Source organism: Sphaerodactylus townsendi, linkage group LG01 (genome assembly GCF_021028975.2).
Source record: "Sphaerodactylus townsendi isolate TG3544 linkage group LG01, MPM_Stown_v2.3, whole genome shotgun sequence".
Taxonomy (NCBI): Eukaryota; Metazoa; Chordata; class Lepidosauria; order Squamata; family Sphaerodactylidae; genus Sphaerodactylus; species Sphaerodactylus townsendi.
This window is the reverse complement of record NC_059425.1, coordinates 72,626,358-72,642,518: the sequence shown is the minus strand read 5'-3', so window position 1 is coordinate 72,642,518 and position 16,161 is coordinate 72,626,358. Positions and strand designations below refer to the sequence as shown.

The following is a 16,161-nucleotide window of genomic DNA, read 5'->3' as shown; positions in this document are numbered from 1 at the left end:
CAAGGATGGCATTCTGCATGACCCTGAGAATGGAGGTGCTCGGATCTTTTGAAATTGCTCTGCCTTGTATATAAAGTAAATAATTGTTTGCTTTCAAGCACCAGCCTAACCTATTAACTGTAACTCTACACTCTAACACTATTAAAAGCACCAGCTTTAAAGTCCTCATCTTTATTCGTGTAGTGATGTGGACATTATCCCTAATAAATTGCTTCTAGTGTCCGTTTTAGCTGTTATATTTCCCTTGGGTGCCGTTCAGATGTGTGCACCCCACAGTGTTTCAATGTATATGGTGTTTTTTAATCAACTAGATATGTATATTTCACTTTTCTCCCCAATGAGGACCCAAGGTGGTTTACTACATTGTTCTTTCCTTCCTTTTATTCTAGCAACAACCGCGTGAAGTAAGCTAGTCTAAGAGGATCGCTCAAGGTCACCCAGTGAGTTTCCACCGCAAAGTGAAGATCTGAACTTGGGTCTCCCAGGTCCTAGTCCAATGCTCTAACTCTTATCCATCCATCCATCCGTCCGTCCGTCCGTCCGTCCGTCCGTCCGTCCGTCCGTCCGTCCGTCCGTCCGTCCGTCCGTCCGTCCGTCCATCCAAGTATGTATGTATGCATGTATGTATGTATGTATGTGTGTATGTGTGTATGTATGTATGTGTGTATGTATGTGTGTATGTATGTGTGTATGTAAGTATGTATGTATGTATTTATGTACGTACGTACATATGTATGTTGGCCTTCCTCTCACTGGCTCAGGACAACTTCCATCATATAAAGTCAGCTAAATATAAAACTACAATAAAATACAACTATACCATACTGACACATGTGTGTTAATAAGCTTCATCTTAGCGAAGAGTGAAGTCTTGCATTGTAAGAGCTTTCCATAGTCAGAATTTGTACCCACAATCTGGTCCCAAGTGTCCCAACACAGAACCATTAATTAACCCAACAAACAGAATGGATTAAATTTTAACAAATTCTAAGATTTCCCATAACTTCATCAGCTAAAATGATTTCTTACAAATATAAATTAAATGTATAGTGAAGCTGGTTGAGTTCAAATGGTCATATGGGTATAATATCAAATATATGAACTTAATGACCAGAAATAAAAAAAATCTTAATTGAAGTTAGTATATTTCTTTGTGCCATCTCCAAATATGAATTTACAAATTAATCCATTTAATTAACAAAAATGAGATTTTTGAAATGAACATTCAAAACACATCCTGTTTTGATTTGGCAATGTAAGGGTGGGGGTTAGTTTCTGCTCTTTCTGCCTGGCCTTGACGCATTCGTGCCCGGGATGGTTGGGGCCTTAACCTTGCTGTGGCTATCTTGTGTGTTTGAAGCTTGTTTCTGCTCTGTCGTGGGAAAACTGCTGGGACGTTTGGGGGAGGTGGCTGAAGGTTCCGTAAAAGCGATACCTGAAGCCCGGGAAAGTCAGAATCCGCATCCCGTGTAATGCGATCGTTGAAGTTTATGAAATAAACGTACTGAACTCAGTTCCTTTGTTTCAAGTCCTTTGAGGTTCCTTACATTATGCGGATTCTCACATCTCTATCTTCGGATTGATTTTGGGTCACTACCATTATCCTTCCGTTTTGTGAATCCCTGATGCCCAACGACATGCAGGGATTGAACACCGAGAGTTCGTCGCACTTGGAAGGCGACAAGACTGTGGTAGCCCCCAAAGAGGGCTCCATATCTTCCTTCCACGCAACGGTCTCTCTGGAGGAGCCAGCGGAACCCGTCTCCCTGGTGACCCTCTCTAAGCCTCGGCTCAGCTGGAGCTTAGCCTTCCTCCAGCTGCATGAGCAATTGGAAGAAGCCCCCCTGATGGCTTGGCGCCTGGTTTCGGCCGGCCGCCTGGAAGTGCGTCAGGATTTTTACGATCCTGGTGGTGGAGTGTCGATGGATCGTGCCCCTCTGGGGCAACATATCACCACCCGCCAACATATGGATTACAAACCGGTGATGCGACTGGTGGAGGAGGAAATCGGGGTATCAACCATCCACGGGGACACAGAAGAGTCCCTGGCAAGGTTCCTGGATCAATACCTCGAGGATCCCCCTCCCGAAGATCACTGGCAGAGCACCGGAGCGCGCCCGAAAGGCTCGCGCCCCCCAACGACCCAGGACTCTGAGGAGGAAGTGTTGGAGTTACCTAAAACTTCCAGACTCCGACTCACGTTCGCAGAAGATGCCCGTACCCGCGACCCTCCGAACTTATCGGATCTCGAAGAAGCGGCGGCCATGCCCCTGGACGGTGCCCGCGCCTCCAGACCTGAGTTGATGGGGGCTACCGCCCTACCGGCCGCGGATACACGGCGTCCCCTGGTTTCGGATCTTTGGGAACAGATGGAGGCTCTCGAGAGAACCAAACGGGACTGGGAGCAGGAACGGATGGCTCTCGAGAAAGAGCGTGAAGCCTTAGAACAAGAGCGTGAACAACAGCGCCGAGCCGTGGAAGCGGAACTTTCCCGAGAGAAGGACGTCCTAAGAGACCAGTTCCTCAAAGACCTCACCTCCCGTGACCGAGTCCTAGAACACTCCCGACTCGAGCTCCAGCGCCAACGCAAATGCCTTAAAGGGCTGGAAAACCAAGGAGTTGTCGAGGCGGAATTGCAACGTAGAGAACGGGATAGACTGCAACGTGAACGGGAGGCTCTCACACGTCGTGAGAGGGAGTTGGCTGCAAGGGAGACGACGTTCCGGAGAGATCTCCAAGCGCCACCAGTGGCTCTACCCGGCACCGGTGGCGCGACTCACCGACCCATCGCCCCGGATCGTACCGCTCCCCTACCCCAGCGTAGAGTCCTGCTCCCGGTGCAACCTCCAGCCCCCGGTCCAGGGGCGCAACCACCGCCTGCACAAGCTCTGGCCCCAGTTCCACAAGCCGGTAGGGGTTACCCTCGCCCTCACATCCCTGCACGTTTTGATGGGACAGCTTCCAGATTGCCATATTTTATTTTACAACTCGACGCACATATGCTTGAGTTTGATGATCTTTATAGGTCCGAAGCCGAGAAAGTGCGGGACATTGGGTCCATGCTGGATGGAGATGCGGCGGAATGGTTTGTGGAATTGCATGAAGTTCCAGGGGCCCCTGAACTGCAAACCGTGGCAGCTTTACTTCAAGGGTTGCGACTCCGTTTTCAAGATCTGGAAGAGGTGAACAAAGCCATCAAGACTGTTAAAACTCTCAAGCAGGGAAACAAAACCTTTGCAGAGTTCGCCCGAGAATTCCGGTTGGCCGCGAGCAAGCTCCCGGACTGGCCCGAATGCATGAAATGTGAATACTTCCACGACGCTGTCGAGGAGGAAATCTACACCTGGCCATGCATGGTGCGCGAACCCCAGACCATCGCGGAGTGGATTACCACCGGTAATCTTATTGCGGCCCGTCTTAATCGATCCAAGACAGGGAAAACCGCTCCGACCAAACCTCCTGCCAAACCTCCTGCCAAACCGGCAACGACGGTCACCGTCCCACCGAAGAAGGCGAGTGCAGGACTGCCGGCAGCCGAATCCACCTCTGAGCGCCGCCGCCGTCTCGGGTTGTGTCTATATTGTGGGGGCCCGGGCCACATGGTGGCCAACTGCCCGAAAAAACAAAAGGCACCGGTCCCCGCACCCCGCAAGTCAACGGCACGGACTCCTCGCAAGATGGGCCCTTGGGGGCCCCAAGGAGCTGCGCAAACCACCTATGATGACGAGCTCGGGGAGATCGATGACACCGAACCTGAAGGGGTGAGCCTTTCGTCCGGTCCCGCGGAAGATTTTCCTGCGCCAGATGCGGTGAGTGAAGGGGGAGCCCCCATAACTATTATGACCACGCTAACCAATACCTCCAAGCACACCCATATTCTGGCACGGGCTCTCGTAGATTCCAGTTGCTCCCACTGCCTTATGAAGCCTCAGGTGGCTGAGCAGCTAGGGCTCGAACGTATAGCATTGGCCAAACCAATTCCCTTTACTCAAATGGATGGCAGCCCGCTGGGCACCGACAGTCCGGCCCGTTTCAAGACCCAACCAGTGCTTCTGCGATGTGCTGAACACTGGGAAAGACGTAGCTTCATTTTGGCTCCAGTCACCAAACATCCCACAGTGCTGGGCATGCCCTGGCTCCTCTCCCATGAACCCACCATCTTCTGGGGGCAACGCATAGTCCGATTCACCAATCCCCCTTGTGGGGATCACATGCACGAGGGTGAGCCACCGGCAGAGGCTAAAGAAGATCCTGAGTCGCCCCAGGCAATGGCTTTAGCCAGTGACCCGAGCCCAGAACTGGCCGGAGATCCCAAACAGTACTGGGACTTAGCCAAGGTCTTTGCAGAACAGGAATGCGATCAACTCCCCCCCCATAGGGACACAGACTGTAAAATCCTCTTGGTCCCAGGGGCACAACTTCCAAAAGGTAGAATATATCGGATGAGCCCAGCCGAGGAGAAGGAGCTTTGAGCCTTTCTCGATAAGAATCTGGCTCGTGGTTTCATCTGCCGAGCCACAAAGAGCACCCACGCAGCACCCGTTTTGTTTGTGAAAAAGAAAGATGGAACCCTACGTCTGTGCACTGATTATTGTGGTCTCAACGCTGTTTCGTTGTCAAATAAATACCCTTTGCCCCTCATCAAGGACTTGCTCGATGCCTTGGGAAAGGGGCATATTTTTACCAAACTGGATCTGAGGGAGGCTTATTACCGAGTACGAATTGCTGAGGGCTTCGAGCATTTAACAGCATTTAATACCAAATTTGGCCAGTATGAATATCTTGTAATGCCATTCGGATTATCCAGTGCCCCAGGGGCTTTCATGTCTCTTATCAACGACGTTCTACAAGAGTTTCTGTTTAAGGGGGTAGTGGTGTATTTGGATGACGTTCTAATATATTCCCAAACGATGGAAGAGCATGAACGTTTGGTCAGGGCTGTGTCGCAACGTCTGCTCGATAACTCACTTTTCGCAAAACTGTCCAAATGTGCTTTCCACCAAACCTCCATGGATTACCTAGGGTATCGGATCTCTCCAGAGGGCCTGGAGATGGACCCGGCAAAAGTGGCAGCTGTAGTGAATTGGCCGATACCCACCACCCGTAAGGAACTTCAATCATTTCTAGGTTTTGCGAACTTTTATCGAGATTTTATTCCCCAATTTGCCAAGCTTGCTCTACCACTCACAGATTTACTGCGCACCAAAGGAAAGGGACCCCAGGCGTCGAAACCCGGGGCTCCCCTTTCTTGGTCCCCTGAGTGTCAAAAATCGTTTCAGGCTCTTAAGACAGCTTTCACTACTGAACCTATTTTGAAACACCCAGATCCTACTTTGCCTTTCATCGTACATGTCGATGCTTCGGATAAAGCCCTAGGAGCAGCACTCTTGCAGAAAAATAAAGATAACAAACTTGTACCATGTGTTTATTTATCGAAAAAACTGTCCGGCCCTGAACTCAACTGGACAGTTGGAGATAAAGAAACTGCAGCCATTAAAGAGGCTTTGTCTACGTGGCGGCATTGGCTGGAAGGCGCCGCGCGCCCGTTCCAAGTCTGGTCAGATCATAAAAACTTGGCAGCTTTGTCTACTCCACTCAAAATGTCAGCCAAACAATTAAGATGGGCGGATTTTTTTTCCAGATTCAACTTCACTGTCCATTTTTTCCCTGGTAATAGTAACAAATTAGCTGACGCCCTATCCCGCCTCCCCAGGGGGACGGACACTTCCTTACGCGCCATGCCTCGTACCATTCTCACACCTTCTCAATTGGGTTTGGCAGTAACCCGATCCCAGACAGTCACGCCCCAGAAACATTCCCCCGTGCAGGTTCCGGACGTTGTATCCCCGTTTTACGTCAGCTGGAGGAGGCGGGACGACAGGAGGTTCCAAAGGAAGAATCTGACCCCCTCCTGCAGTTACAAGGGGGAGTGTGGAGACGGGGGGGGGACTGCTGGTACGTCCCACCGGCCTTACGTAAGCAGGTTCTACTGGCTGGTCATGACGCCCGACAAGCGGGACACTTTGGATTTCTGAAAACGCTTCACCTACTTAGGAGGCAGTTTTGGTGGCGCACCATGCGCAAGGACATTGAGGCATACATAAAGGGGTGTCAGACGTGCGCAGAGGCTAAAGCCATCCCTACTAAGCTGCACGGATTACTACACCCCATCCCCCCGGCGGCTCGGCCGTGGCAAGTGATTTCCATGGATTTCATCACAGATCTCCCCGAAAGCCATGGTAATACAGTACTTTGGGTAGTGGTGGACCTCTTTTCCAAACAGGCGCACTTCGTTCCGTGTTCCACCATTCCCTCGGCGCCTAAATTGGCCAAATTGTTTATTCAACATATCTATCGTTTGCATTCATCGCCGGAGAGAGTGATTTCTGACAGGGGCCCACAGTTCATATCTAAGTTCTGGAAAGCGTTCCTGGAGTTGTTGGGAACGGTCTCGGCTGTGGCTGCCCCGTACCACGTGCAAAGTGACGGCCAGACCGAACGGACCAACAGAACGCTTGAGCAGTACCTACGTTGCTACACCAACTATCATCAGGATAACTGGACGGAGCTTCTTCCCTTCGCCGAATATGCCTACAACAACGCGGTTCACAGCAGCACCAATAAAACTCCGTTTGAAGTGGTCTCGGGTCGTTCGTTCCCCCCGTTACCCCAGCTCCCCGATCAGGCGCTTCAACCCCCTGACTTTGGTGACTGGATCCGGTCTCTAGCTGAAGGCTGGAAATCCGTCTCTTCCTCGCTCTCGCAAGCGCAGGAAGCCCAAAAGAGACAAGCGGACAAACATAGAATGGATTTTCCTCTGCAAGTGGGGGTGTGGGTTTATTTGTCCACCAAAAACCTTAGGGATGTGCATAAATATTCTAAGCTAGGCAAGAAATTTATAGGCCCGTTTAGGATCACCCAGGTGATCAACGATGTGACTGCTCGGTTAGAGTTGCCTAATTCTCTTAGTAATATTCACCCTGTATTTCATTCTAGCTTACTCAAGCGGGCTCCAGATTCAGATGCTTGGCACGACCCAACGGAGGTTCCCCCCCCGGTGATCGTTGATGGCCACAAGCACTACGAAATCGACGCTATTCTGGATTCTCTGCAATATTTGGTATCCTGGGTGGGATATCCCTCAGGACATAATCAATGGGTGTATGTTGAAAATATTGACGCCCCCCCCCCTTTGATCGCTGCTTTTCATAAGGCTTTCCCTCTTAAACTGGGGGGAGAGGGGGCTTTCGTGGAGGAGGCGGAGTGTAAGGGTGGGGGTTAGTTTCTGCTCTTTCTGCCTGGCCTTGACGCATTCCTCGTTCTGGGCTTCGTGCCCGGGATGGTTGGGGCCTTAACCTTGCTGTGGCTATCTTGTGTGTTTGAAGCTTGTTTCTGCTCTGTCGTGGGAAAACTGCTGGGACGTTTGGGGGAGGTGGCTGAAGGTTCCGTAAAAGCGATACCTGAAGCCCGGGAAAGTCAGAATCCGCATCCCGTGTAATGCGATCTTTGAAGTTTATGAAATAAACGTACTGAACTCAGTTCCTTTGTTTCGAGTCCTTTGAGGTTCCTTACAGGCAAGAACCAAGACCAAATACAACTAGAATATATTCCTTTTTTGGTCCGCTGAATTTTAACCGCAGGGATCAGGGCAGAGATGTATCTGCAAAAAGCTTGTCCTTTCCATTCTTTTTTAGGCAACCACCACCATCACTGTGCTGTGCCAAAAGCTCTAAACTATCCCAAATAAGCCAAAACTGGTTTGGAATAATTTCTCAGATTCCTCTGAAACTCTCAGGTAATTTCTGCTTTAGTAGTCAAATGGGATTCTAACCATAGAGGAGCTGATATGGTCATTGGTGTTCTTGTCATAGTTTTAAGAACTAAGGAAAGCCCACCTGGATCAGACCAGTGGTCCCTCAAATCCATCATCCTTCCCGCTGTCTGAAGGGCGAATTTTCCCTACTGATGACTTTGTTTTAGTGATTCTAGTTATATGCAATTGATACAAAAACAACTGTGAAAAATAAGTAGATTTTAACAATCAATATAAGGAAAGCAAAACAGGTGCAGAGATAAATGGGGGCATTGTTTTTTTACTAAAAACAAAATAAAAGAAATATTTAAACTGAACTAGACAACTGTCAAACTTCAGTGTCATCTAACAGTTCAAACGGGGGGTGGGGAGTTCAGCAGCATCTGGGGACTGCGCCACTGAGGCACAGCTGCACCACCTGCAATGGAGCTCCAGTCAGTGCAGCAGAAAATAAAAAGATAACCTGCTGCCACCCAGAATGCTCCATAAGAAAAAGTGACTTACGCCACACGTTTTTGTGGTATAAGTCCAAGGGCTACGTCAGAGGCATTCTTGGGCTAAAAGGCCTTTTGGAAGCTGACTACAGTTGACCTCTCCCTTAGAAATGTGCCTAGCCCATGTCAGCTGTGCCAGTATCCCCTTTTAAGCCAGTACAGCTCTGGGGTGTCAGCTTCTCTGGGTCCCCACTGGTGTGTCTGTCCTCTCCATCATATTTGCTCCTTATATCAGCAAGGTGAACAAATATGCCAGTGCGGGCCCACACTGCTTCCATTAATCCTCCTCCCCTCTGGATTGGGTTGCCCCTCTGCTACTAAAAGAGACTATCACTTTCTAATCTCATCCTAGGATAGCTCGCCATCTTGAATTTCTGTGGACACAGGCCAAATATAATTTCTCATCTCAACAGTGGAAAGCATCATTAACAACTCAGGTGTACAAGCTAGATGGAGTGAGTGAGAAAAGTTTGTCTAACCGAGTGATCTTAATGTCCATTTCTAAGCATACAGAATCTCAGGGCTTCATTTTTATTGTTAAATCAAATCAATGCACAACCTTTCTAAACCGTAGATTGGATAAAATCCCTCAGAGACACTGAACAGACAATCAAGCCACAAGGTATTCAGGAAGCAGAAATTTATCCCTCCCAAGGGTAATATGCTGGTCTCTGAGGTTTCTTTACACCAAAGTAGGCCAAAAACTACATAAGGCACATTTATAAATACATCAAGGAATGCTATGTATCCTTTGCAAAATAAAACACATTTTATTTCTTTGTAGTCTACCTTTCTCATTAAGACTCAAGGTAAACTATAAAACTTTCATTATGTTTGTGTCCTTTGCAACTTTTACCTCATATGCTTTATGTCTTTAACAAGTACTTCCTCCCTGTATCTGAAGGGACTGAATCTGATAAAGTGTATTATTTTCCATGAAAGCTTATGCTACAAAAACACTGTTAGCCTTTGAAGAACCACATTTTTTTTGTTTTTGCTGCAGCAAACAAATACAGCTCTTTCAACCTTCAGGTGGAACCTGGAGATCTCCTGGAATTACAACTGATCCTCTGGAGAAAACAGCTGCTTTGGATGGTGGACTCTATGGCATTAAACCCTCCTTTCCAAAGCCTGCCCTCCCCAGGATGTACCCCCACCCCAAATCTCCAGAAATTTCCCAACCAGTGTTGGCAACCTTAACCCTTCCAGATTTTGTGTTTGCATTTTTCTCTCAAGGACTACTTCATTAAAAGGACTGTGCACAGATAGCGAGTGTTGGAATAATATAAAAGGGAGAGAAACGACTTCTGACCATTGGGAAATCTTGCTCTTTCCATTCTGGTTTCAAGCCCCAAGAGATGACCAGAATGCTTTTGCTGCAAATGCAAAATCTGGTTTACAAGCAAAGTACAAATCCCACAGCACAATTACACAGCCCAAAGTTTTTTTTTTTAAAAAAATATTTAACCCAAATTAATCCCAGCGGCTTTATAGCTAACAACTGGCTAACAATCAAGGACTTTGAGTCAGCCAAAATGCAAGAATTAAAGCAGAGATCTTCAGGGCTCTTGTTTCTAAGTCTTATTAATAATTCCATGCTTAAACACTGTGGCTGAACAGAGCATTTGCTTCTCTGAGTCCTAATCTACCATTTTCCTCCTTTCCATTTCATGTTGAATAGTCCTTCCATCCCACACTGCTCCTTTAGAATCCCACTATTAAGATGACAACTTTATGGAGCTCTTTGTGCAATACAAACAGACAATGACGTGTCCCTGCAGCTCCAGCCTGGAGAGCCCTCCAATTTACAATCCATATTTGTTCAAAACGAAGAGGCTGAAATTCCACACATCTGAATTGTTGGCTTATAATGGCTACAATCCCTACTAATGACTATGAGCTTTTGTTCTGTTATGGCTTCTTTCAGAAGGCTGAGCATGGAAATTCCAAGGGGAGGCAGCAGGCTTTCTTAGCTCTCAATCATTTACAGCATCAGACTTTAAAATGAAGGCCAAGCTGCAAGACTGGCTTTTCCACTGTGCTAAACAGGAAAGATGGGCCATGCCCTCAGTTCCAGCCTATTTGGCACTCAGCAGCCCCCAGTCTCCAAGGGGAGGTTAATGTAACCTCAGTTTAAACAGAATACAAAACATTCTAGCTTTAGTCATCGTAAACTCCTCATTCAGTAGCTGTGTTTTGGTGCTTAAGGTGGTAGACAATTTGCTTGGTCATACCTGCTGGACATCCAGCCTGTAAGTCAGGATGGGATCAACAGCATCAGGTTCCTTCTGTGTCCACTGCAAGATATAGGAGTAATTCTTGGATTGCTTCCTGATGGGGTTAGGTGTGTCATAATAAAATTCTGGGTTATAAGCTTTAGCTGAGAAATAAAAGGTGAGGGGGAATGGGAGAGGGGAAAAAGAAGAGGGAAATTGTTGGAACAAATCATAAGAATTCTTGTCATCAATTCACACAGTACATTATACAAAGGTTCCTGGTAGATAAGATATTATGCTGTGTAGCCATTCACTCACACTCCATCCAGTTGAAGCCCAATGTGTTGCCTTTATCCGTCATTCAACCTTTGGGAGAGACAACACAGAAAGCCCAGTGGCCCCAACCCTACAATACCCCAGGCCACAAAGCATCTCACAATGGACATGTCTTTACATCTAGAGTTGAACTTACCTTGATCTCTTTCCTACTCGTAACAGGTGCTAAAGGACTACTCTGTTAGTGTCCTCCTACTGAAAGGGTAGTGACCTTGCCTTGAAAACACCTGCCTCTCTTGAGACAGGCTGCTGCTTTCAAGTTAAAAGCTTCCTTTGTAACACAACAATTTATCCCAAAGCAATTAAGAGGCCCAACACAGAAAACTCTGACATCAACTGGGGAAGCAAACATCAAGACAGGAAAAGATAAGGAGGCAACTCCTGCCAAAAGGAACACAGATGAGATGCATGGAAAAACTGGATGATTTTTTTTAAAAAAGAGATGCTGTCTTTGCTATGTCAGTAGTTAGTTACTTTTCTCAATACTCACTTAAATACATCCCCTTCCCCACCAAAAAACCACTTTCCACTGGATTTAAACTGGTAGAGTAGAAATGGGCTAGGTAGAATAAAGAGAGACAGCGCGGTTAAAGTGCTGTACTAAGTTCCTGGAGACCCAGGTTCAAATCCAATTTGTGGGCTAAGTGGACTGGTCACCCTCTCCCAGACTAACACTGTTTGCAGAGTTGTTGTGAGGATAAAATGGAGGAGAGGAGAATAGTGTACACTGCCTTGAGACCTTTGGAGGAAGGAAGGGATTAAAATGCACTAAATAAAGTATTCTGTTAGTAGAATTACCAGCCTCCAGATGCAGCTTGGAGATCTCCCGAAATTACTATCAATCTCCAGACAAAAGTGATCAGTTCCCCTGGAGAAAATGGCTGGTTTGGAGGGTAAACTGTATGGCATTTACAGCCTGCCAAGGTCTGTTCCCTCCCCTTGGGGCTGAAGAGCATAAGCTACATTTTCACAATACTGTCAAGAAAAAAGCAATGGGATGTGGCAATGTCCTGGCTAGAAGGAGCATGTGCTAAAGATGTATATCAAAGAAAAATCCAAGCCTTTGAATATGTTATGTTGTACGGAATGGGCCAGAGAAAGGGAGGACAGAACAAATAGGATGAATTTTACCACAGAAGAAGGAGACAAAGGCCGTTTCCGAATGTTCTAAATATCCTGGGTTTGGCAAAAGAAATACCCCGTTCCATACAAGAATTCTGCACGGTTAACTGTCCTCAAGCAGGTTTGCCCTGAAATATTTCCCTCTTCCAGGGGGAATTAAAAAATCACCAAATTGGCAGTTCTTTTCCAAACTCCCGGGGTCAACCCACTACCATGCCAACACCATGGGAGCAGAACCAGTTTATTTTTCACACCCAGCTGCCCATCTCCCCATCCCACTGCTTGCCCCCCCCGCTTGACATTCATTCAAGCTGCCACTCAAAAACAACAGCCAATCAGAACACAGGACACCAGGCATGCTCAGATACACTTGCAATATAAATACAGAAGTCCCGGGCTCGTGCGAATGAAATTGGAGTATTTCCTCCCAGTCTTCTGGATTCCTTCACAAAACGGGCAGCCATGCGAAGGGAGAAACCAGGATAAAACAGACTTGAATGGTAAGAAACCGGTTGTAACCAGGTTTGATTGTGCCATGTGGAAATGGCTAAAATCCTGACTCAAGAGCTAAGAGAAGTTAAACAGTAGAGCAGACCTCATCAGGGCATCAAAGGTGAAGAAAGGTACCAAGGCTTTCTGGACTTGGTGAGGATCAGGGGTGATGCTGCCTAGCCAAATAGAAGGCAGATGAGAAAAAGTATGAATTTATAGTGGTCTGTAGCAGCATGGACAGAGTGGACAGAGACAGCCCACAGTGTGGACAGACACTGAATTTTGGATGGAATTAGTCAGGGCTGGGATTAACCTGGAGTTGCCAGCTCTCAGGTAGGAAACACCTGCAGATTTTGGAAGTAGAGTCTGGGGAGGGAAATGACCTTAGTAGATCACAACACCATATAACCTACCCTACAAAGCAGCCATTTTCCCCAGGGAACTAATCTCTATTGTCTGGAGAGCAAATAGTAGCACATCTCCAGGCTCCATTTGGAGGTTGGGAACCCAAGGATAAGCAGGACAGAAACTTTGTAAGAATGTGTCAAGAAAGACAGGGACGAGTTGAAGGCAGAACCTGCAAAGTCTAAGTTGTAAGTAGAGGAGGTAACATTTCCAAGAAGACCTCTGAATTAATGGATGTAGGTCACAAACCAGAACAAGTGGCACAGCCCTGTGAAAAAAGTTATGTATAATATCAAAGGAGATAACGTGATAGACACAGAGTCTTCCATAGGACAGAGGTCAAAGGCAGAGCAGTTCTTCATAAAAGCAAGATCAAAAATGTGCCCAAGGCAGAATGTGGAGCAGCCAGCCTAAAGATGACAAAATCCAGAGGGGTAGTTGTATTAAACTGTAGCAGCAAGAACAAATAAGGGTCTTGTGAAGCTTTAAAAGCTTACTAATGATTTTTACTCTAGCATAAGCTTTTATCGACTCAAGCCTACTTCACCTAGCCCATGAAAGCTAGAATAAACAATTAAGAACATAAGATGAGCCCTGCTGGATCAGACCAGTGGGCCATCTAATCCAGCATCCTGTTTCACACAGTCACCCACCGTTTATTATGAAGGGCCGGCAGTACGAAGTCAGAAAGTGAAGATTAGAGGAGGTTAGGAAAAGAGATGAGGAGTATGGCTCAGAGGGTCTATCAACATGAATGCTGAAATCACCACGGAGGAAGATATGCCTGTGGTATAGCAGAGAGGAAGAAAATAAGCCAGGCACCCATGTATGAAACAAAGCTTGAGAATAAGCCAGAGACAACAGCAACATGAGTTGCAGAAAGAAGTGCTGCAGAATGAACTTCGATGGTTGAGGAGTGAGACAGGGGGGTGGGCAGGGCCTTAGAATTGAGAGGCATCCTGAAAGTTCTGTGGAAAACAACAGGGGGTAAATTCAGTTAAAGTATATAACTGCAGGCTGAATCAACAGCTTTCAATAATATAGGCAACATTAACATTAGTAGTTTCTTACAAGGAAGCCAAGAAGCAGTGCTTATTTACTGCTTTGAGATCTGAACAAATGATGGTTTGAAATGAATGATTTGAAGATTGTTGCTAGATCAAGATCAATTCCGCGGTCTGCCTTTGTAGTGAACTATTCCATCAAGTCAACCCCACTGCTCAGCTCACAGATTTCTTTTGTTACACACTTCTCTTGTTTGCTAAGATTTGACAGACTAAAAGCTGGAGTGACAACACAACTGGAAGGAGCTCAAAACACTGCTATTCCTCATACCCAAAGTGCCCCAATTTTTCCATTCCACTTCATCCCACTGCAATTACTGGCTAAGCCATTCTTTTCAGCTATAATTAAATGGGAATGATTCAATGTTTATTTTTATTAACTCAGAATGGTAATATTGATGTCTACTTCTGAGCCCCTTTTTTCTTATTATTTTTATCGACTTACATTTCTACGTGTGCCAGAGATTCAGAGCCACCTTAAAGACTAATTGCTGCTTACGCAACTTGTATTGACTGTGAAGTCAAATTTCAAAACAGATTCAGAAATAAGTTCAAAACAAATTAGAATCATTATCTTGCATAATATTATTTTTTTTAAAAAATAATTTATTCCCAAAATGGATGATACCACGTTCTGTGATTTAATAACCAACAACATTGGTTTCTTTACCATTTTTTCCCTGGACATTTAAATCACCCATGGAGCATTTTTCCCAACAGGAAGGAAGAAACAAATGGTTGCTAAGCTACCCCTATTCAACCCACACATGCTAATCTTTCTCCATATGTGGAGAAGTATGCTAAAATTGATGTTGGCTGGATTACATCTACTGCATATACTGCAGCTACAGCATACCGCTAGAGCAGTGACGGCGAACCTTTTCGAGACCTAGTGCCCAAATTGCAACCCCAAACCCACTTATTTATCGCAAAGTGCCAACACGGCAATTTAACCTGAATACTGAGGCTTTAGTCCTGCATGCACCCCAAGTCCAGCACGCACAGCTCTGAACCTCTCTAGCATCTCCGCCTCCTCTGCCCCCCACTTGGGCATCAGCCACCCAGAGCACAGGCACCAGCTCCGCCAGTGGAGTCCTCTCTGCTCGCTGCGGGGTGTTGTGCCCAGAGGCCCAGGCCAGCCTAGATATGTGTGTTGGGGGAGGGGAGATGAACTCTGTGCGCATGTGCCCACAGAGAGGGCTCTGAGTGCCACCTCTGGCACTCGTGCCATAGGTTCGCCACCACTGTGCTAGAGGAAAAAAGTCTATGCATTGCATGTTTATACATGGCATGTATATGCATTTCTCATGTAAAGATATATCTCAGTAGATCAGTCCTTCTGGCTAAACTCACATTTTCTTTGCTTTGAAATACAAATACAAGTTTGGGCATCTCAAATTATGAAGGAAAGCATCCCATCCTCTCCAATTCTACCCTGCCATGGTAAGCAGGGTAGATCTGACCCCATCCAACTAGTCCATTGAGGAAAATTTGAAGCCTTCCTCCAATTTCTGTTGGAAGAAGAACCATTTCACTTGGAAGAAGGCTCATTAGGCTGGAGGAGAGTTCCTTGGAGGGTGATTGAATCCAACCCACTATAGAAGAGGAAGAACATAGTTGAAGGGAAAGGAGGGTTTCCAACAAAGTAGGGAGGATTCTCAACTGTCTCTGACTGAGAGAAGATGAACCACCCCCAGCTCTTTCTCCCCTCTCCACTATACAGACTCACCTTTCCCTTCCCCACCCCCATGAGAAATTAATGACTGGCTGAGAACTGCATTTCCCAGGATACACCAAGGTGTGGTTTGAATTTAGCCAATATAGTAACTGAAGTGCCAGGATAGAGGAAGAGGTGCAGCAGGCAGAGAGATTCTCTGCCTCACTCTTGGGTTGCTGCTTGTCTGCTTGCCTATCTAGCTAACCTTTGCCATAAAGTTAGTGCTGTAGTAATAGTAAATAAGTATGGGGTGGTGATAATGGAAAGAAGAAGGGGAGAGAGGTTACAAAATGTCTTCATAAGGCATTCCAGTAACAGGGTTAAGAATAAAGTGCAATGTTTGCCATTTGGGTGGAGGAATGGGGCAAATGGTTCAGTTTTCCAGGGCTCAGTTCTGAGCCAAACTGGGGGAATGGGTGGTCGCTGGTTTCTAATGTAGATGCTTTCATGTTATCCAGGTTTCTCTGGAGTGCATGTTACAAATGCATGCAAGGCTTCTGGG

At 46.6% G+C, this 16,161-nt stretch overlaps 1 protein-coding gene across 6 annotated transcripts in view; it reads right to left on the bottom strand.

The window, feature by feature from the left end:
* Nucleotides 1-16,161, bottom strand: part of MDGA1 (MAM domain containing glycosylphosphatidylinositol anchor 1) — a 380,713-nt gene that overhangs the window by 131,813 nt on the left and 232,739 nt on the right. For all 6 annotated transcript variants that reach the window (XR_007246342.1, XR_007246345.1, XM_048518953.1 and 3 more), the window contains exon 10: nt 10,542-10,687. Coding sequence is in view for 4 of the 6 variants with exons in the window: in XM_048518953.1 (XP_048374910.1) it covers nt 10,542-10,687 (146 nt within the window). In the remaining 2 variants the exon portion in view is untranslated. The remainder of the gene's footprint in view (nt 1-10,541; nt 10,688-16,161) is intronic.